General features: G+C 59.4%; 1 protein-coding gene across 1 annotated transcript in view; it reads right to left on the reverse strand.

The window, feature by feature from the left end:
* CD72 (CD72 molecule) overlaps positions 1-19,242 on the reverse strand; it is a 95,758-nt gene extending 76,516 nt beyond the window's left edge. Inside the window, exons 1-4 of the mRNA XM_075917925.1 lie at positions 19,158-19,242; positions 18,979-19,077; positions 16,812-16,901; positions 15,564-15,941 (exon numbers count right to left, since the gene is read on the reverse strand). Of these exons, the coding sequence (XP_075774040.1) occupies positions 15,564-15,941; positions 16,812-16,901; positions 18,979-19,077; positions 19,158-19,242 (652 nt within the window). The remainder of the gene's footprint in view (positions 1-15,563; positions 15,942-16,811; positions 16,902-18,978; positions 19,078-19,157) is intronic.
* Positions 19,243-19,458: the final 216 nt, after the last annotated feature.

The raw sequence follows: 19,458 nt of genomic DNA on the forward strand, positions 1-19,458 counted from the left end.
ACAGCCAGAGGGGTTTATTGTTCCTTCAGGATACAGCACAGCACAGATGGGATGTGGCTACAGGGGCTAGTTCCAGGATGCCTCAGCCCTAGGGTTAGGGTCCATCACCCCTAGGCCCCCCAGCTTAGCCTCTTCCCCCTGCTTCCCAGACAGCCACTGCCCCCCCCCAGCCCTGCCCCCCAGCCAGGTTCTGGTCTCCGCCCTCCTTCCTTTGTCTCCCTCCCTGTGGGGCTGAGCCTGGGTGTCTGGGTTAATCCACATATGGGTGAGTCAGTGAGAATCTCCCATCACAGCGCAGGGGGACCCCGGGTCACAGAGCAGACAGCCCTCCACTATGCCACATACGGCCTGACAGAGTCAGACGGGGTGCAGGGCCGGGGGCTCCCCGTCGTGCCGTCACAGCCTGTCAGCGAGGGTTCGTGCAGGGTAGGGCTTTTTACAGGAACACGGGTCTGCTTGGCAAAGGTAGCTGGGTTGATTTGGTCTACTTGGATTTCTCTGGGGCATGACTTAGTGCCACTTGATCGATTAAAAAACTCACGTGATCAGGCACTATTAGGGCACATGTAATGTCAGCAGGGTCTGAAGGAACATGCTCTGCCAGCCAGCTGGGAAGGGAGCTACCGTGGGCATCAGTGCAGATCCAGCCGGCTCCTGCTCACTAGACACAATCCTCCAGATGTGGCCTCACCAACGCCGAATAAAGGAGAATGATGACATCTCTGGATCTGCTGGCAGTGCTCCTCCTAATGCCCCCTAATATGCCATTAGCCTTCTTGGCTACACGGGCGCCCTGTTGACTCATCTCCAGCTTCTCATCCACTGCAACCCCCAGGGCCTTTTCTGCAGAACTGCTACTTAGCCAGTCGGTCCCCAGCCTGTAGCAATGCTTGGGATTCTTCCGTCCCAAGGGCAGGACTCTGCACTTGTCCTTGTTGAACCTCATCAGATTTCTTGTGGCCCAATCCTCCAATTCGTCTAAGTCACTCTGGACCCTATCTCTGCCCTCAAGCATATCTACCTCTCCCCCTAGCTTAGTGTTATCCGCAAACTTGCTGAGGGTGCAATCCATCCCCTCACCCACGTCATTAATAAAGATATTGAACAAAACCGGTCCTAGAACCGAACCTTGGGGCACTCCACTAGAAACCGACCGCCATCCTGACATCGAGCCATTGATAAGCTCAGAGAACTTGTGATAAGCTCAGAGAACTTGTAGGTAAGGTCCCATGGGAAGCAAGACTGAAGGGAAAAACAACTGAGGAGAGTTGGAAGTATTTCAAAGGGACGTTGTTAAGGGCCCAAAAGCAAACAATTCCGCTGTGTAGGAAAGATAGAAAATATGGCAAAAGACCAGCTTGGCTTAACAAGGAGATCTTGCATGATCTCAAAATAAAAAAGGAGTCATATAAAAAATGGAAACTAGGACAACTAACAAAGGATGAATATAGGCAAGCAACACGGGAATGCAGGGGCAAGATTAGAAAGGCAAAGGCACAAAATGAGATCAAACTAGCTACAGGCATAAAGGGAAACAAGAAGACCTTTTATAAATACATTAAAAGCAAGAGGAAGACCAAGGACAGGGTAGGCCCACTGCTTAGTGAGGAGGGAGAAGCAGTAACAGGGAACTTGGAAATGGCGGAGCTGCTCAATGACTTCTTTGTTTCGGTCTTCACCGAGAAGTCTGGAGGTGTGCCTAACGTAGTGAATACAAGCAGAGAGAGGGTAAGTTTAGAAGATAGGATACACAAAGAACAAGTTAAAAATCACTTGGAAAGTTAGATGTCAGCAAGTCACCAGGTCCTGATGAAATGCATCCCAGGATACTCAAGGAGCTGATAGAGGAGGTATCTGAGCCTTTAGCTATGATCTTTGAAAAATCATGGCAGACAGGGGAGATTCCAGAAGACTGGAAAAGGGCAAATATTGTACCCATCTATAAAAAGGGGAATAAGAACAACCCAGGAAATTATAGACCGGTCAGTTTAACGTCTGTCCCAGGAAAGATAATGGAGCAGGTAATTAAGGAAATCATATGCAAACACTTGGAAGGTAATAAAGTGATAGGGAATAGCCAGCATGGGTTTGTGAAGAACAAGTCATGACAAACTAATCTGATAGCTTTCTTTGATAGGATAACGAGCCTTGTGGATAAGGGAGAAGCGGTGGATGTCATATACCTAGACTTTAGTAAGGCATTTGATCCCGTCTCGCATGATATTCTTATTGATAAACTAGGCAAATATAACTTAGATAGGGCCACGATAAGGTGGGTGCATAATTGGCTGGATAACCGTAGTCAGAGAGTTGTTGTTAACGGTGCTAAATCCTGCTGGAAAGGGATAACAAGTGGAGTTCCTCAAGGGTCTGTTTTGGGACCCGTACTGTTCAATATCTTCATCAACGATGTAGATATTGGGATAGAGAGTACGCTTAGTAAGTTTGCAGATGATACCAAACTGGGTGGGGTTGCAACTTTTTGGAGGATAGGGACATAATTCAAAATGACCTTAGCAAGTTAGAGAAATGGTCAGAGGTAAACAGGATGAAGTTTAATAAAGAGAAATGCAAAGTGCTCCACTTAGGAAGGAACAATCAGTTCCATACATACAAGATGGGAAGCGACTGTCTAGGAAGGAGCTTGGCGGAAAGGGATCTAGGGGTCATAGTGGACCACAAGTTGAATATGAGTCAACAGTGTGATGCTGTTGCAAAAAAAGCAAATATGATTCTAGGTTGTATCAACAGGTGTGTTGTAAGCAAAACTCGTGAAGTCATTCTGCCGCTCTACTCTGCACTAGTTAGGCCTCAGCTGGAGTACTGTGTCCAGTTCTGGGCGCCACATTTCAAGAAAGATGTGGAGAAATTGGAAAGGGTACAGAGAAGAGCGACAAGAATGATTAAAGGTTTAGAGAACATGACCTATGAAGCCAGGCTTCATGAACTGGGCTTGTTTAGTTTGGAAAAAAGAAGATTAAGGGGGGACATGATAGCGGTTTTCAAATATCTAAAAGGGTGTCACAAGGAGGAAGGCGAAAATTTGTTCCTCTTGGTTTCTGAGGACAGGACAAGGAGTAATGGGCTTAAAGTGCAGCAGGGGAGGTTTAGATTGGACATTAGGAAAAAATTCCTAACTGTCAGGGTGGTCAAATATTGGAATAAATTGCCAAGGGAGGTGGTGGAATCTCCCTCTCTGGAGATATTTAAGAACAGGTTAGATAGACATCTGTCAGGGATGGTGTAGATGGAGCTTGATCCTGCCTTGAGGGTGGGGGGCTGGACTCGATGACCTCTCGAGGTCCCTTCCAGTCCTATTATTCTATGATTCTATGATCACTACCCGCTGGGTCCGGCCTTCTAGCCAGCTTTCTATCCATCTTACCGTCCATTTATCCAATCCACAATCCCTTAACTTGCTGGCAAGAATATAGTGGGAGACCGTATCAAAAGCCTTGCTGAAGTCAAGGTCTATCACATCCACTGACGTTCCCACGTCCACAGAGCCAGTGACCTCATCATAGAAGCTAATGAGATTGGTCAGGCACGACTTGCCCTTTGTGAATGAATCCATGCTGACTATTCCTGATCACTTTCCTCTCTTCCATGTGCCTCAAAATGGATTCCTTGAGGATCCCTCCATGATTTTTCCAGGAACCGAGGTAAGACTGACCAGCCTGTACCTATTTCAACAGGGACGCTTATGCATGTTTTATGGCTATGAGCCCAGTGTGTGGTGTTTCCCACATTAACGCCATATTGCTGCCCTCTCTGAATTTCCCAGGTGACTGGATGGGACTGGAGCCAGGTCTGTGTTGGATGGATGGAGAAGAGTCCCTAGACTGAGATAGAACCTGGCCCTGGCTGCTGCTGGTGTTACCCAACAAAAGGGTTACAGATGGATTAAAAACTGGTTCACTGGGGATTACAATGAGTGGGGCTACTTCTAGACAAGTCTCCCAAGGGTGGGTTTCTGATCCAACACTTCAGTATTATTCTCGACCATGATATACAGTCCTGGCTGGTAAACATGCAGAGGACACAAAGCGTGGTGGGCTGGTAAGTAATGAGGAAGACGGGGCTGTCAGCCAGTCATCTGAATGGCCTTGTTAAATGGTCACAATCCAACAAAGTGCAATTTACGACCGCCAAATGGAAGGCAGATCATCTGGGAACCAAGCGCATGGATAATTTCTGCAGGATATGATACTTCTTGGGAAGCAGCTGCTCACTAAAGAACTCTACATTGGTTCATGAGCTTTCGTGGGCACAGCCCACTTCTTCAGATGACCAGAGTTTTGAGTTTAGGATGTGCTGACCCAAAATAAATAGGGGAGAAGGGGGGGTGGAAATGGAAGGGGGCAGGAAACAAGAAGCCAAGGATATGAAAATATAAAAGGGAAAAACGAGTAGGCAGAACTGGCAACCTATAAGCCCCTAAAGATTGGATAGTTAAAAGAAGCAGATAAGGATCATAGGTTCGAAATTACAGAGGAAAGGTACTAACGCAAGAATCTACACAGATTCATGCACCAGGTTTGGGGCCCTGCCATACAGTGGTGGTGGGGCGGGGGGTGGAGGGTGGGGAATGACACAAATTTTGCTTTTGCCCCTGGGTGCATAACACCCTCACTACACCTCTGCAAGAAGGATGTGGAGATACCAGAGAACTCAGGGGAATCACAAAAGTGGTCCAGAGGCTGTAGGAGGATGGAAGGCTTGAGGGCCCCTGTGACGGGGTGAGTCAACCCCGCCACTATCCCCAACAAGGGGGTAGGGGCGCTGCGGGCACGGCCCGGGTGGCGGCGGGGCAGACGCCGCCAGATGTTGACGGGGAAGGGGCAGGCCGGCAAGATGGGGAACCATGGCGGGCAGAAGCGACAGGGGTTCTCTGGCAGCCCCCAGGACCGGCCACTGGGGAAGACGTCACTGGCGTGACGGGCGTCAGGAGGGGGAGGTCACCCACGGTGGGGGAGGGAGACGAGGGGAATAAAAGCAGGACAGGGGAGGCACAAGGGAGGGGGTGAACACAGAGGAGGTATGGGGTCGAGGGGGATGGAGGGGCAGTGAGCGCTGCTCCGAGGAGGGAGAAAGCCAGGTGGCAGGGTTGAGTGTTGGCCCAAGGTAGGGTCGCGGAGCCCGAGAATGGGCGAGTTCAGGGGTACGCCCCCACCTACTACCACGGGGAGCTCAGTTCCCAGTGTCAGGGCCCTGGGCCGGGGTCTGTGAGAGAGGGTGGGCCCGGACCTCCCTCCCTGCCACCGGCAGGCATTTGCTCCGGGACATATCTTGAGAAAACCAAGGCCCGCCCTTGGGGCGGGGCACACTATATGCTGTAGCTTAATGGGGTGCGGGACCCGAATAAAGTGGACTAGTGACAGCCCCAATCTATCAGCTTATCAATGACAAGGTTGAGAGAGTCCCCCTCGCCATGCCTCGGGTCTGACACACGGGAAAGCGCTGACACCAAGAAGGGGTTTTCAGGCTAGTGAAGACACACCAGGGTCCAATGGCTGGAAGTTGGAATGAGATAAATCCAACCTTGAAATAAGATGCAAGTTCCTAGTGGTGACGGTGACTGGAACGGCTCACGACCTGAGGTGGAAGGAATTCCCCCCGTGGAGTCTTTACCACAAGGTCAGCGCTTTCCAGCGGATACGTGCTAGTGCATCTTCCAGCAGCATTGCTCTGGCGGCCATGTCGGAGTCAAGCTAGGTGAGTATCATCCTCCCTTAGAATCACAGAATCATAGAACCATGGAGCTGGAAGAGACCTCAGGAGTCATCAAGTCCAGCCCCCTGCCCAAGGCAGGACCAATCCCAACTCAATCAACCCGGCCAGGGCTCTGTCAAGCCGAGACTTAAACACCTCTAGGGATGGAGACTCCACTACTTCCCTAGGTAACCCATTCCAATGCTTCACCACCCTCTTAGGGAAATAGTTTTTCCTAATATCCAACCTGGACCTCTCCCACCGCAACTTGAGCCCATTGCTCCTTGTTCTGCCACCTGTCACTACTGAGAACAGTCTCTCTCCATCCTCTTTGGAACCTCCCTTCAGGAAGCTGAAGGCTGCTATCAAATCCCCCCTCACTCTTCGCTTCTGCAGACTAAAGAAGCCCAAATCCCTCAGGGTATGTCTACACTACCCTCCTAGTTCGAACTAGCAGGGTAATGTAGGCATACCGCACATGCAAATGAAGCCCGGGATTTGAATTTCCCGGGCTTCATTAGCATAAGCGGGGAGCCGCCATTTTTAAAACCCCGCTGGTTCGAACCCCGTGCAGCGCGGCTACACGGGGCTCGAACTAGGTAGTTTGGACTAGGTTCCTATTCCGAACTACCGGTACACCTCGAGGAACGAGGACAAGGAACGAGGTGTACCGGTAGTTCGGAATAGGAATCCTAGTCCGAACTACCGAGTTCGAGCCCCGTGTAGCCGCGCTACACGGGGTTCGAAGCAGTGGGGATTTAAAAATGGCGGCTCCCCGCTTATGCAAATGAAGCCCGGGAAATTCAAATCCCGGGCTTCATTTGCAAGTGCGGTATGCCTACATTACCCTGCTAGTTCGAACTAGCGGGGTAGTGTAGACATACCCTCAGTCTTTCCTCGTAGGTCATGTGCTCCAGCCCCCCAATCATTTTGGTCGCCCTCCGCTGGACCCTCTCCAATGCGTCCACATCCTTCCTGTAGTGGGGGACCCAGAACTGGACGCAACACTCCAGATGTGGCCTCACCAAAGCCGAATAAAGGGGAATAATGACATCTCTGGATCTGCTGGCAATGCTCCTCTTAATGCAACCTAATATGCCATTAGCCTTCTTGGCTACAAGGGCCCCTGTTGACTCATCTCCAGCTTCTCATCCACTGCAACCCCCAGGTCCTTTTCTGCAGAACTACTACTTCAGTGGTTGGTCCCCATCCTGTACCAATGCTTGGGATTCTTCCATTCCAAGGGCAGGACTCTGCACTTGTCCTTGTTGAACCTCATCAGATTTCTTGTGGCCCAATTCTCCAATTTGTCTAAGTCACTCTGGACCCTATCTCTGCTCTCGAGTGTATCTACCTCTCCCCCCAGCTTAGTGTCATCTGCAAACTTGCTGAGGGTGCAATCCATCGCTTGAGCCAGGTCATTTATAAAGATGTTGAACAAAAGCGGTCCTAGAACCGAACCTTGGGGCACTTCGCTAGAAACTGACAGCCAATCTGACATCGAGCCATTGATCACTACCCGCTGGGCCTGGCCTTCTAGCCATCTTTCTATCCATCTTACCGTCCATTTATCCAATCCACAATCCCTTAACTTGCTGGCAAGAATATCGCGGGAGACCGTATCAAAAGCCTTGCTAAAGTCAAGGTCTATCACATCCACTGACTTCCCCATGTCCACCGAGCCAGTTACCTCATCATAGAAGCTAATCGGATGGGTCAGGCACGACTTGCCCTTTGTGAATCCATGCTGACTATTCCTAATCACTTTCCTCTCATCCAAGCGTCTCAAAATGGATTCCTTAAGGATCCCTTCCATGATATTTCCAGGAACTGAGGTAAGACTGACCGGCCTATAGTTCCCTGGATCATCCTTCTTCCCTTTCTTAAAGATGGGCACTACATTTGCCTTTTTCCAGTCAACCGGTATCTCTCCCAATCTCCATGACTTTTCAAAGATAACACCTAAAGGTTTTTCAATGACATTTGCCAACTCCCTCAGTACCCTCGGATGCATTAAATCCGGACCCATGGATTTGTGTACATTTTGGTTTCCTAAATAGTTCCTAACCTGTTCTTTACCCACCTAGGGCTGTCCATCTTCATCCCATCTTGTGTCACTTAGCGCATTAGTCTGGGAACTGACCTTGTCCGTGAATACAGAGGCAAAGGAAGCATTGAGTACTTTGGCTTTTCCCACATCATCTGTCACTGGGTTACCGCCCTCATCTGGTAGGGGCCCCACCCTTTTGTTGCTAACACTAGCTAATTAGCCCATCATAAGACGGGATTTTCAGGTCTCTCCTCCATGTCAGTCTTCTCTCCTGAGCCTCCAGTCTCTTGCTCCGTCTCTCTCTCTCTCTCCTCCTCCTACTGCCTTCCCCCAGCTCTCCTCCGCCTCCTGCCTCTCTCACCTTCTGCCTCTCTCTCCGTCTCTTTCTTTCTCTTCTCCTCCTCCTGCCTCTCCCTCCCCTCCGTCTCTCCCTGCCCCCCTTTCCCTCCTGCCGTGGCACTCAGCTGGTTTAATGTGGCAAAGGGAGAGTCGCCCTGGTATGGAGAACAGGGGGGCGCTATTCCCTCCGGGAGTGGGGACTCCCAGGGAGTGGACCCCTCTTGGCCCATGGCAGAGACAGGCCCTGAGAAGTACTGTCCCAGAAGCAGAGGGGTGGACCCCTCCAAGAAAGAGTGGGCTCCCTGAGAAGAAGCCTCTGCCACTCGTGTTCCCTGCCACTGCCGCCGCCTGCCAGCATCTGCCTGGCATCTCGACTGGAGCCCTACATCCCTTCCCTCTGGGCTCCCCCCGACCCCCGTGAGCCACCTGCCAGCACCTGCCTGGCATCTCGACTGGAGCCCTACATCCCTTCCCTCTGGGCTCCCCCCGACCCCCGTGAGCCACCTGCCAGCACCTGCCTGGCATCTCGACTGGAGCCCTACATCCCTTCCCTCTGGGCTCCCCCCGACCCCCCCGTGAGCCACCTGCCCTGCTCCTGCCTGGCATCTCGACTGGAGCCCTACATCCCTTCCCTCTGGGCTCCCCCCGACCTGCCCATGAGCCACCTGCCCTGCTCCTGCCTGGCATCTCGACTGGAGCCCTACATCCCTTCCCTCTGGGCTCCTCCCGACCCCCCCGTGAGCCACCTGCCCTGCTCCTGCCTCCATCTCGACTGGAGCCCTACATCCCTTCCCTCTGGGCTCCCCCCGACCCCCGTGAGCCACCTGCCAGCACCAGCCTGGCATCTCGACTGGAGCCCTACATCCCTTCCCTCTGGGCTCCCCCCGAGCCCCCCGTGAGCCACCTGCCCTGCTCCTGCCTGGCATCTTGACTGGAGCCCTACATCCCTTCCCTCTGGGCTCCCCCCAACCCCCGTGAGCCACCTGCCCTGCTCCTGCCTGGCATCTCGACTGGAGCCCTACATCCCTTCCCTCTGGGCTCCCCCCGACCCCCGTGAGCCACCTGCCCTGCTCCTGCCTGGCATCTCGACTGGAGCCCTACATCCCTTCCCTCTGGGCTCCCCCCGACCCCCGTGAGCCGCCTGCCCTGCTCCTGCCTGGCATCTCGACTGGAGCCCTACATCCCTTCCCTCTGGGCTCCCCCCGACCCGCCCGTGAGCCACCTGCCCTGCTCCTGCCTGGCATCTCGACTGGAGCCCTACATCCCTTCCCTCTGGGCTCCCCCTGACCCCCCCGTGAGCCACCTGCCCTGCTCCTGCCTCCATCTCGACTGGAGCCCTACATCCCTTCCCTCTGGGCTCCCCCCGACCTCCCCGTGAGCCACCTGCCCTGCTCCTGCCTGGCATCTCGACTGGAGCCCTACATCCCTTCCCTCTGGGCTCCCCCCGACCCGCCCGTGAGCCACCTGCCCTGCTCCTGCCTCCATCTCGACTGGAGCCCTACATCCCTTCCCTCTGGGCTCCCCCCGACCCCCCCGTGAGCCACCTGCCCTGCTCCTGCCTGGCATCTCGACTGGAGCCCTACATCCCTTCCCTCTGGGCTCCCCCTGACCCCCCCGTGAGCCACCTGCCCTGCTCCTGCCTCCATCTCGACTGGAGCCCTACATCCCTTCCCTCTGGGCTCCCCCCGACCCGCCCGTGAGCCACCTGCCCTGCTCCTGCCTGGCATCTCGACTGGAGCCCTACATCCCTTCCCTCTGGGCTCCCCCCAACCCCCGTGAGCCGCCTGCCCTGCTCCTGCCTGGCATCTCGACTGGAGCCCTACATCCCTTCCCTCTGGGCTCCCCCCGACCTCCCCGTGAGCCACCTGCCCTGCTCCTGCCTGGCATCTCGACTGGAGCCCTACATCCCTTCCCTCTGGGCTCCCCCCGACCCGCCCGTGAGCCACCTGCCCTGCTCCTGCCTGGCATCTCGACTGGAGCCCTACATCCCTTCCCTCTGGGCTCCCCCCAACCCCCGTGAGCCGCCTGCCCTGCTCCTGCCTGGCATCTCGACTGGAGCCCTACATCCCTTCCCTCTGGGCTCCCCCCAACCCCCGTGAGCCGCCTGCCCTGCTCCTGCCTGGCATCTCGACTGGAGCCCTACATCCCTTCCCTCTGGGCTCCCCCCAACCCCCGTGAGCCGCCTGCCCTGCTCCTGCCTGGCATCTCGACTGGAGCCCTACATCCCTTCCCTCTGGGCTCCCCCCGACCACCCCGTGAGCCGCCTGCCCTGCTCCTGGGCACCCTGATACAGAATTTACTCCGGGGACTTGGACGTGCTTGTGACTCGTCTTACTACAGCTTTCAGGCTCCGGGCATTGCTTCACCTGGTCCATGTGAGGAGCTGCAGGCTCCGTTATGGGGAAGCCACTTGTAGCCCGTGCAGGGCAGTGGCTTTACCCACCATTACTGCAGAGCGTGTTTGCGTTGGGCGGGGGCACAGGGTAGCACTGGGAGCAGCTTTCATAAGAAGTAAATAGGACATTGCACTTACTCAACGGATAAGCCATCAATCCACTTCCACTGGAAGGCATTCCACTCTCTCCTGAGTCCAATCCAGTACTGCACGTCAGTGTTGGCCAGGAAGCTCTAGGACGGAAGGTCGCTCATGAGATCCCTGCGCTCAAGAAGCAGAGCACCCGGGCCAGCCTGGGCGCTGAACTGCAGGGACGGGGTTAGCTGGTGGGGGAAGGGACGTGCCAGGCGCCCGCTCGCCTTGCCCCACTCATGGTTACCCCGCCAGCCGGGCGTGGGGCGGCTGACCCCTTCCTCCCAGCACACCCTGCTCCCGGCTCTCCAGCCCCCTGGCTCCCCGTGTGAGCTCAGCTGTGAAAAGTGAGTTGGGCCCTAGACACAGACGTGAGGGGAAGGGCACAGCGGGGGCAGAGGCAGAGTTAGTGCCAAGGCAGCTCAAGGCCTGTGTTCAGGCCTGGCCCGGGTACAGCCGTCGGGGGGCCAGACGTCAGGGGGCCGGAGCTGGTGTGTTGGGAATTAGGCCTAACAGGCGGAGAAAACAATCTGGGGAGCGCCCACTGCTCCCAGCGCTCCCTTCGACAGCCTTGACCAACGGGACTTTGGGAGACAGACTGCCTGCTGGAGCTGGCTTCGCCGCCTGGCTGCCCCCCGGGGACCGTCCTCTGGGCCCTGAGATTTATTGGAGCATAAGCTTCCGTGGGCAAAGCCCCACTTCGCACTGACATGCATCTGACGAAGCGGGTCTTTGCCCACGAAAGCTTATGCTCCAATACATCTGTTAGTCCAGAAGGTGCCACAGGACCCCTTGTCGCTTTTGCAGATCCAGACTAACACGGCGACCCCTCGGATACTGGGTCCTGAGAGGAATCTTGTCTTGTCCTGTCCTGTCCAGACTGGAGAGAGGGACCCAGATGTCACCTGAGCACCACTGGGGCCGTGAGACTCCAGCTCCCTTGCGCGGCCCTTCCCTTCCCTCCCCCACCTCGTGTCTTCTCTCCCCAGTGGCCTGCTGTCGAGTAAGTCTGGCTTGGCACAGCAATGAGCGCAGAGGCACCATCAGCTGTGAGCTATGGCAGGTCCCTCAAGGCTCAGCCTCCCTCCCCGACTCTTCTCCATACTTCATTCCTGCTCCAGCTCCTCCCACCCGTCCTGCATCTCAGCCAGGCTCCGCGACCCCCTCCTGCAAGTCTCCCCAGCTGCGCCACCCTGAGCGCCTGCTCGTCCCCCGGACAGGCCCAGGGAGCACCTGAGAGCTGTGTGCACAGCTGGGTTGGACAATGCGCCGCGACTGAGGCCGGGTTGCACCCCGAATGAGGGGGGTAAAGACCCTGAGAACAGTCCGTCTGGTGCCCTGAACCAGCAGGTCGGGGGGCCCAGTGTGGGGCTCGGTAATTAAAGGCTGCAGGAGAACACACGGCCCAGGGAGCAGATGAGGGTAGCACAGGCAACCTTGCCTGCAGCCCTAGCACCTGTCAGCTAAGGCAGAGCAGGACAACGGCCCCCCAGTGTCACACGCAGCGCTCCTGGCAACACACCCGCAATGCCATTGGGCAGCGCAGTGCTGTGCCGAAGTGGAAGTGTTCTTACTGCTTTCGCTGCATACATGTGTGCCTCAGTTTCCCTTCTGGGTTCCTCAAGCAGCCCGTGCTCGGTGCACTGTGGCTGCATAAGCCCTAATCCGGGTTCCACGGGCAGCGAGAGTGAAGAGGTGAGGTGGGGCTGCCTGGCAGGCTCCCCTGGGCGTGTGTCATTCCGTCCCCTCGTGTGTCCCAGTTCTACCCCTTTCCCACGCGCTGTGCAGTTCCTCTCCTGCGTTGGGCTCTAGAGACACTTGTCCCTGTCCCCATAACGCCCCCCCGGCCCCTGCAGGGGTCCCTGACCCTTTGGGTCACCCCATAGAGTGATCCCACCTGCCCTGGACCGTTGCTGTTGCTCTTCTCTGAGCCCCTCCTATCCCCCCCCCCACTCCTGTCCACCCACACATGGAGTTGCTGTCTCTTTGTGCGGTGTGCCAGCTGTGTGGGTACCATATTGATTGTGCGGGTACCACACCGGCTGCGCGGGTACCATACCGGCTGTGCGGGTACCATACCGGCTGCGCGGGTACCATACCGGCTGCGCGGGTACCACACCGGCTGTGCGGGTACCATACCGGCTGTGTGGGTACCATACCGGCATTGTCCTCCAGTCCCAGGGCTTGGTGATAAGAAGCCGAGCAGATTTCCCTTCACAGTATCTTCTGCTTTCATCCCATTTATTCGGCCACTCTGAGATGAACAGGCACTTTCCCCTGTACAACACCCACTGCTCCGGGCAGCAGTCTGGAGGGAAGGAGGAGCGGGGGGGGAGGGTGAGAGTGAAGCCATTCCTGGGAGTTGTGGGGCGCTGCAGCATTGCCGGTGAGTCTACTCCCTGGGGACCGGCGGGGAGATGCCTACACCCGACTCCTGAGGGCAGAGCTGGTGGGGCTGTGCAGAGAGAGGGGCCTGCCCGTGGGGAAAGCAACCAAGGCCCAGCTGACTGCTTGCCTGGAAGAGAATGGGCCATCCAGGGGCCTGGATCCTGTCCCAGCAGGGAGCAGCCGGACCCCCCCAGGAGTGTGTCAGAAATGGGGGGGCCAGGAAGTGGGAGTGCGCCCGCACTTGCTCACAGATGTGCAGATGGGGGCTGACCTAGAGGAGTGGTAAGACATCTCAGGGCCGGCCCACAATGTTTTGCCACCTGAGGTGGGGAGCTCAAATGATGCCCCCATATGCACATATGCACCAGCAGCAGACACTTTCTACACTCTGGATCCTAGTGGTGCTCCCCTCCCCCCCCCCACACACACACAGTCTGGCACCTGAGGTGGCCGCCTCAGTTTGCCTCCTGGTAAGGCCAGCCCTGGACGGTCCCCACTGGGCCTGGGTCACCACCCGTAGACAGAGCCAGCGAGGGGCTCATGACTCTGACCCAGAGGAGGGTTCTCTGCAGGGAGTGCATGGCCCTATCCCAGCAGACACGGGGCCAGCAGGCCTGGGACTCCTGACCTGGGAAGGGAAGAGGGGGAACAGGTCTCTGTCCCTGCCCCAGCTCCGGAATTCCAGGCCAAGGTGCAGGCAGACCCCTCCTTGCAGAGGCTGAGGGACCAGACTGGCCTCGTGCAGCTCAGCTCCTGGGGAGATTCCTGTGGGAGTGGGGATTCCTGTTCTGGGAATGGCTCCCCCCAGGGAAGAGGGGAACGTGGCAGCTGGTGGTCCCCCAAAAATATCGCCCCAGGTTGCTGGGTCTGGCCTATGACGTCCCATTTGTGAGACACCAGGGGATCCAGCGCACCCAGCTGAGGCTGCTTCAGGCCTTTTACTGGCCAGAGATATTTGTGCCGTGCAGCAGTACTGCCGGGCCTGTGACTCCTGCAAGAGGGCGCGGAAAGCCAGAGACAAAGGGGGGGGGAGCTGCCGTGAGGCACCAGCCCACCATAGAGGAGCCGTTCCAAAAGGCAGCATTAGAGATAGTGGGGCCGGTCGGCCAGGCAACCTGGACGGGGAACAAATACACCCTGGCAGCCGTGGATACGGCCACCCACTGCCCCAAGGCCGTGGCTCTGCCCTCTATCCAGGCAGACACGGTGGCAGACGCGCTGCTGGCCATCAGCAGCAGGGTGGGGTCCCCCCAGGAGTCCTCACGGACCAGGGGTCCCACTTCATGTCGGCCCCGCTCCGGTGCTTGTGGGAGATGCACGAGGCCCGGCTCACCTGGGCCCCAGCGTACGGCGCCCGGCCCAGCGGGCTGGTGGGGAAGTTCAGGGGACCCTGAAGCCGATGCTGGAGGCCTTTATGCTCCGGCACCCGCAGGACTGGGACGAGTTCCTGCCCCACCTGCTGTCTGCCCAGGGGGAGGCGCTCCGAGGGTCTGCCAGCTTCTCTTGGATTGAGCCATGGTGCAGAGGGGGGAGAGCCCACTGGGCTTGCTGAGAGAGTTATGGGAGGGGGAGACCTCCCTGGATGGAGCGTCGGGGGTGGGGGGCACCCTGGCTTTCTGGGAAAGTCTCGCTGGGCTCATGGGCCTGGCCAGAGAGACCCTGGCCAGAGCCCAAGGGCAGCGGAAGGGTTGGTACAGCTACAGAGAGTGGGCCCATGTCAGCATCTCAAAGTCATCCAGCAGCTGAACAAGGGGGAGCTGGCTCCTGCAGGGCATCACCCCAGCCAGCCCGAGCCAAGGGGTGCGCCAATGTCATGGGGGTGGCTTTCCTGGGCAGGGGACCCGAACTTCCCCAGGTCACAAGCGCAATGACCCTGCTCAGTTCGCTCTTGGAGGGGGGAGCTGTGCCATAGTGGGGGGCTGTCTGCTCTGTGACCCAGGCCCCCTGCGCTGTGTGATCCCCACTGACTCCCCCACATGGGGATTGGCCCAGACACCGAGGACCAGCCTGAGCAGGGAACAAGGCTCTTCCCGGGGGAGAAAGAAAGGGAGGGAGGCAGAGATGGACACCTGGCTGGGGGGCAGGGCTGGGAGCTGGGCAGTCTTGACTGGGTAAACATGAAGAGAAGGGGCTAAATCAAGTACTGGGGGCTCAGGGGGTCTGCGGACCCGCCCCAAGGGACTGAGGCTGCCGGCCCCTCACTCTGATGCCCACACCGAACCCGGGCTGGGCTGTACCTCGGAGAAGCAATAAACCCCCCTGTTCTACTGGCTGGTGGAGTCTCATCTTGCTGCTACAAGGGTGCAGGGTTGGGGGTCCCCAACATGACATCTCAGCCAGTGCCCACCACCGGGGTCTTGTGTCTCGCCTGCAGCACCCACCAACACTCGCCCTCCCCTGCCCCCCGCGGGCCTGGGGCCAGCGCTGCCTGGGGAAGAGCTGCCCCCGAAGGGCAGCACGGCTCTGGCCCGGGTGCGTTGCCCCCTTGGGGTTCGCTGTCCCTGCCGGGGGAGGGGCGCCCAGGGACCCCGCCCGGGAAGGCCGTACCTGTCTGCTCGCAGGGCCGGATGCTGGACAGCTCCTGCTTCATCCTGCTCAGATTCTCTGTAACTTCCTGCTTCTCCTTCTTCACCGTCCTCAACTCGGCCTCCAGCTGCTGCAGCCGCTCCTGCGTGCGGTTCCCCTCCAGCCGCTCCTGCTCCAGCTGCCCCCCGGTCTGCTCCAGCTCCTGCCGGGCCTGTTCCAGCTTCCCCTGGGCCTGCTCCAGGTCCCGCCGAGCCTCCTCCAGCTCCCGCCGGGCCTGCTCCAGCTCGCTGGCCGTCTGCGCCAGGCTCGCCCCCTTGCTGCTGACTTGCTGGGACAGGCGGCTGCTCTCTGCCTCGTGCGCCTGGGACGCTTGCTGGAGATGCTGGGAGACCTGCCAGTCTGCAGGGGACAGAGGGGAGCCTGGGACCGACGCGGGGACACGGGTGCTCTGGTGTGGGCAGAGCTGGGAGGGGAACTGGGGAACTGGGCTCGCTCATCCATCCCAACAGGGCTCGGGGCGGGGGGGTCAGAGCCTCCCTGCCATGGAGAGAACAGCCCCATGCTGCCAGCCCCATAGAGCCAGCCCCATAACACCAGCCCCATAGCGCCAGCCCCATAGCACCAACCCCATAGAGCCAGCCCCATAACACCAGCCCCATAGCACCAGCCCCATAGCAGCGCTGTCGGAGGCTCAGGGGCACTGGGCTGAAGCTGTTTGAAGGTTTGGGAGACAAGCGCATGTGCAGCCCCCGTATCCGCAGCGAGGGGCACGGAGCCGGCAGAGCACCTGAGGCAGCCAGCCCCTGCCAGCCCCTGCCAGCCCTGCAGACATTCCCGGCACTGCCCGGGGACCGTACGGCTCCTGGCCAAGCCGAGCCGGGAAAGCCTGGGGGAGCGTCAGACCCGCCCCGTCTGTCCCAGTGGGCATGTTAGAGGGCTCTGGGGACAGATTTCCCCCCCCCCGACCCTGCTCCCCAGAGAGACTTTCTCCATGACGGGGCTCTCCCCATGGGTCCCCCATCTCCCTGGTAACAGGGCCCCCATGGCTGCCAGCTGGATCCCTGGCAGTGCTGGGGACGTTTCCTGAGCAGCAGCCTGACCTCTCCTTTGCTGGGGTCCCCCTCACGCCCTCCGTGTTGCCCAGACCCGCCCCATTGCAGCCCCCCCCCCTTCTCCCCAGCTGGACGCTGGCTGCTCCTTCCCTGCCCCCAGCCGGGAGCTTGCCCTGCATGCCCCCACTGGGGGTGCCCAAGCGGAGCCCCTACTCACAGCGAACCCCGAGGCCGATGGTGCTGGCCAGGAGGAAGAGGCAGGCCCCCATCAGGCCCAGGGGCAGGTGGCGTGTGCCCCACCAGGGCTCTGCAAGAGACCCAGCTGCGTTAATTGGAATGACGTAGTGGGGGTACCTCGCTGGGGCTGTGGGCGACCTCTGCTGGCTGCAGCACGGCCCAGCAGGGCAGGGGGTGAGTCATTATGCAAGGGGGCTCCAAACCTGTCTGACCAGTTACCTCCCAGGGAGAGAAACAAAGGAAGGTGGATGCTGCCCGTGGCTGGGGGCAGGGCTGGAAAAGAGTTTTAGTTTCTGGCTGGTATCGTGGAGGAGGCAGCCTAGGCAACGGGCTGGGAGTTAGGGGCCCAGGCTCCCCCATCTCAAGGGGGCTGAGGCATCCTAGGCCTGCCCTGGAACCTGATGACATCTGTGCTGTATCCTGGAGAGGCAATAAACCACCTCTATTCTACTGGCTGGTGGAGTCTGTTTGTGCCACTACGGGGGTGCAGGAGACGGGAAAACCCCAACGCGCTGTCACAATGGGGGCGGGGGGAGCCCTGGGCACCTGAACCCTCAGGCCAGTGGCCCCCCCAGACACCCCCGGGAATGGGTCTCGGCCCTGCCCATGGGGGCAGTGGGGACAGGGGGAGCTCCCAATGCTGTGGGGCCTGCAGGGACATGACTGGCTCCAGTTCCCCCACAGCGCATGGCTGCCATCCTGGTGGGGAGGGCGCCGGAGCCCTAGCCGTGTGGGGGGAGGGGGCAGGCTTTGCCCCGTCTCCTGCTGGCCCAGATGGGGCTGATCCCTCACCCAGCCACGCTGCCCCCTCAGAGCCCAGCATCCCGTCCCCACCATGGCCAGGGACACCCCATCAGGGTGCTAGGCCTGGGGCCGCCTGCAACTGGCTGGATACACTGGACGCTGCTGCTCCAGTCAGAGCCAGGGGAGCAGCAGGGCCAGACCCCCCCCCCCCGGGAGTCCAGGGGAGGCAGCTCCAGCCGGGCGCCCCCCAAGAGAGACTCCAGCGAGCTCCGGGTAGAGCGTCTCCACCAGGCTCCCCTGGGCTGTAACACTGGGGCTCTGGGGCCTGGGGACACAGGTCAGTCCTGGCCTGCCTCCCTGCTGGGGCCAAGCCGCATCCTGGGGTCCCTGGGTGGGGCTTCCCCTCGGCCCCTCAGACTGGCCGTCTTGGGCCACACTGCTCCGGGACTGGGGCTGCTGCCGTGGGCCGGGTGTGGGGCAGGCTGTGCAACCCCCTGCCTGGGGGCAGCCCCCCAGTGTGCCATGGCCCCACTACCTGGCCGGCTGGATCTGAGGCACCGCTGCAGGGTACGGGGGAAAGTGACTCCCCAGAGCGCAGCTGAGGACTTGGGGGCCATGCTGAGGGGGGCGCAGCCTGGGTAAGGTCCCCTCGTGGGTGGGGGAGCCAGCACAGAGGGGTCCTGGAGCTGGAGCACAGGCCATGCTCTTGCTGAGCCCAGACATGGCTCTGAGGCGCATTTGCCAGGCAGGCCAGGCCCCAGGAGACTCTGAACCCGCCATGTGGCTGCGCCAGGGGCTACTGACCCTCCGCTTCGCGCTGGCCCTTGCTGGCTCCAGCCGCCAGCCCTCGCCCCATCCCGCCGGCCCTGCTAGACTGAGGCGCCCCAGGGTCTCTGGCTGGGCCGGGGGAGCACGTCCCCTCGCCAGCTCCTACCACATCCCCGTCTGGCCTGTTCCCCAGCCCTCCCGGCACTGCTGCGGCTCTGCCCTCTCCCAAGGGCCCCCATAGCACGCAGCCCCCAGAGCTGGGTGCAGAGCCTGTGTCTTCTCAGTGAGCCACGGACAAGTTACCCGGCCCCACTCGGACGCCCGTGTCCTCAGCCTGGGGCCGCGTTAGCCCTTCCGGTCACAGTGTCGCGCTGGGCGCCCAGGTCCCGTTTGTCCTTGGTGACCCCAGGTCCCCGAGTCGCTGCTGCCCTAGGCCAGCCCCCCTGCGTAGGCCTGTCTGGCCCCCCATGGGCAGGACTCTGCCTCGACCCACTTCCCAAGCGCCCCCCTGCTCTGTGTGCCAGGCCGGGGGAAGGGGCAGAGGGTCCCTGCAAAGGGAGCGGGAAGCCCCAGGGCATCTGCCCCTCTTGCGCCCCCAGAGCCCCTGGGCTGGGAGGGGGCAGCCACACACTCACCGTGGCTCTGCTCCGCCCCTGGCCCCCTCTTCACCTCCACGGTCTGGCCCAGATGGATGTTCTCGTAGGTGAGCTCCGCATCCTCCTCGGCGTCGGGTGCTGCGGGGGGGGGGGGGCAGTTAGTCTGCAGGGCTGGCCCAGGGTGGGGCGGCACCAGGCAGGGGCAGGTCAGCTCTTACCTGCCTCTGGAGCCCTGGAGGACGGGCTGCTCCCCGTGGGGGTCCTCACGAACCGCAGGTCGGCATAAGTCACATTGTGCGCCATCTGGGAGCCGGCTGGGCTCCGGTGGGGGAGGGGCTGGCGGTGGAGAAGCTGGTGGTACCCGGGAGGTGCTGGCGGTGGAGGTGTATGTGGTTCCCAGGAGGTGCTGGCGGTGGAGAAGCTGGTGGTGCCTGGGAGGTGTTGGCGATGGAGAGTCTGGCGGTGCCCGGTAGGTGCTGGCGGTGGAGAGGCTGGCAGTGCCCAGGAGGCGCTGGCGAT

The sequence above is a fragment of the Pelodiscus sinensis genome, unplaced genomic scaffold (genome assembly GCF_049634645.1).
Source record: "Pelodiscus sinensis isolate JC-2024 unplaced genomic scaffold, ASM4963464v1 ctg178, whole genome shotgun sequence".
Classification (NCBI taxonomy): domain Eukaryota; kingdom Metazoa; phylum Chordata; order Testudines; family Trionychidae; genus Pelodiscus; species Pelodiscus sinensis.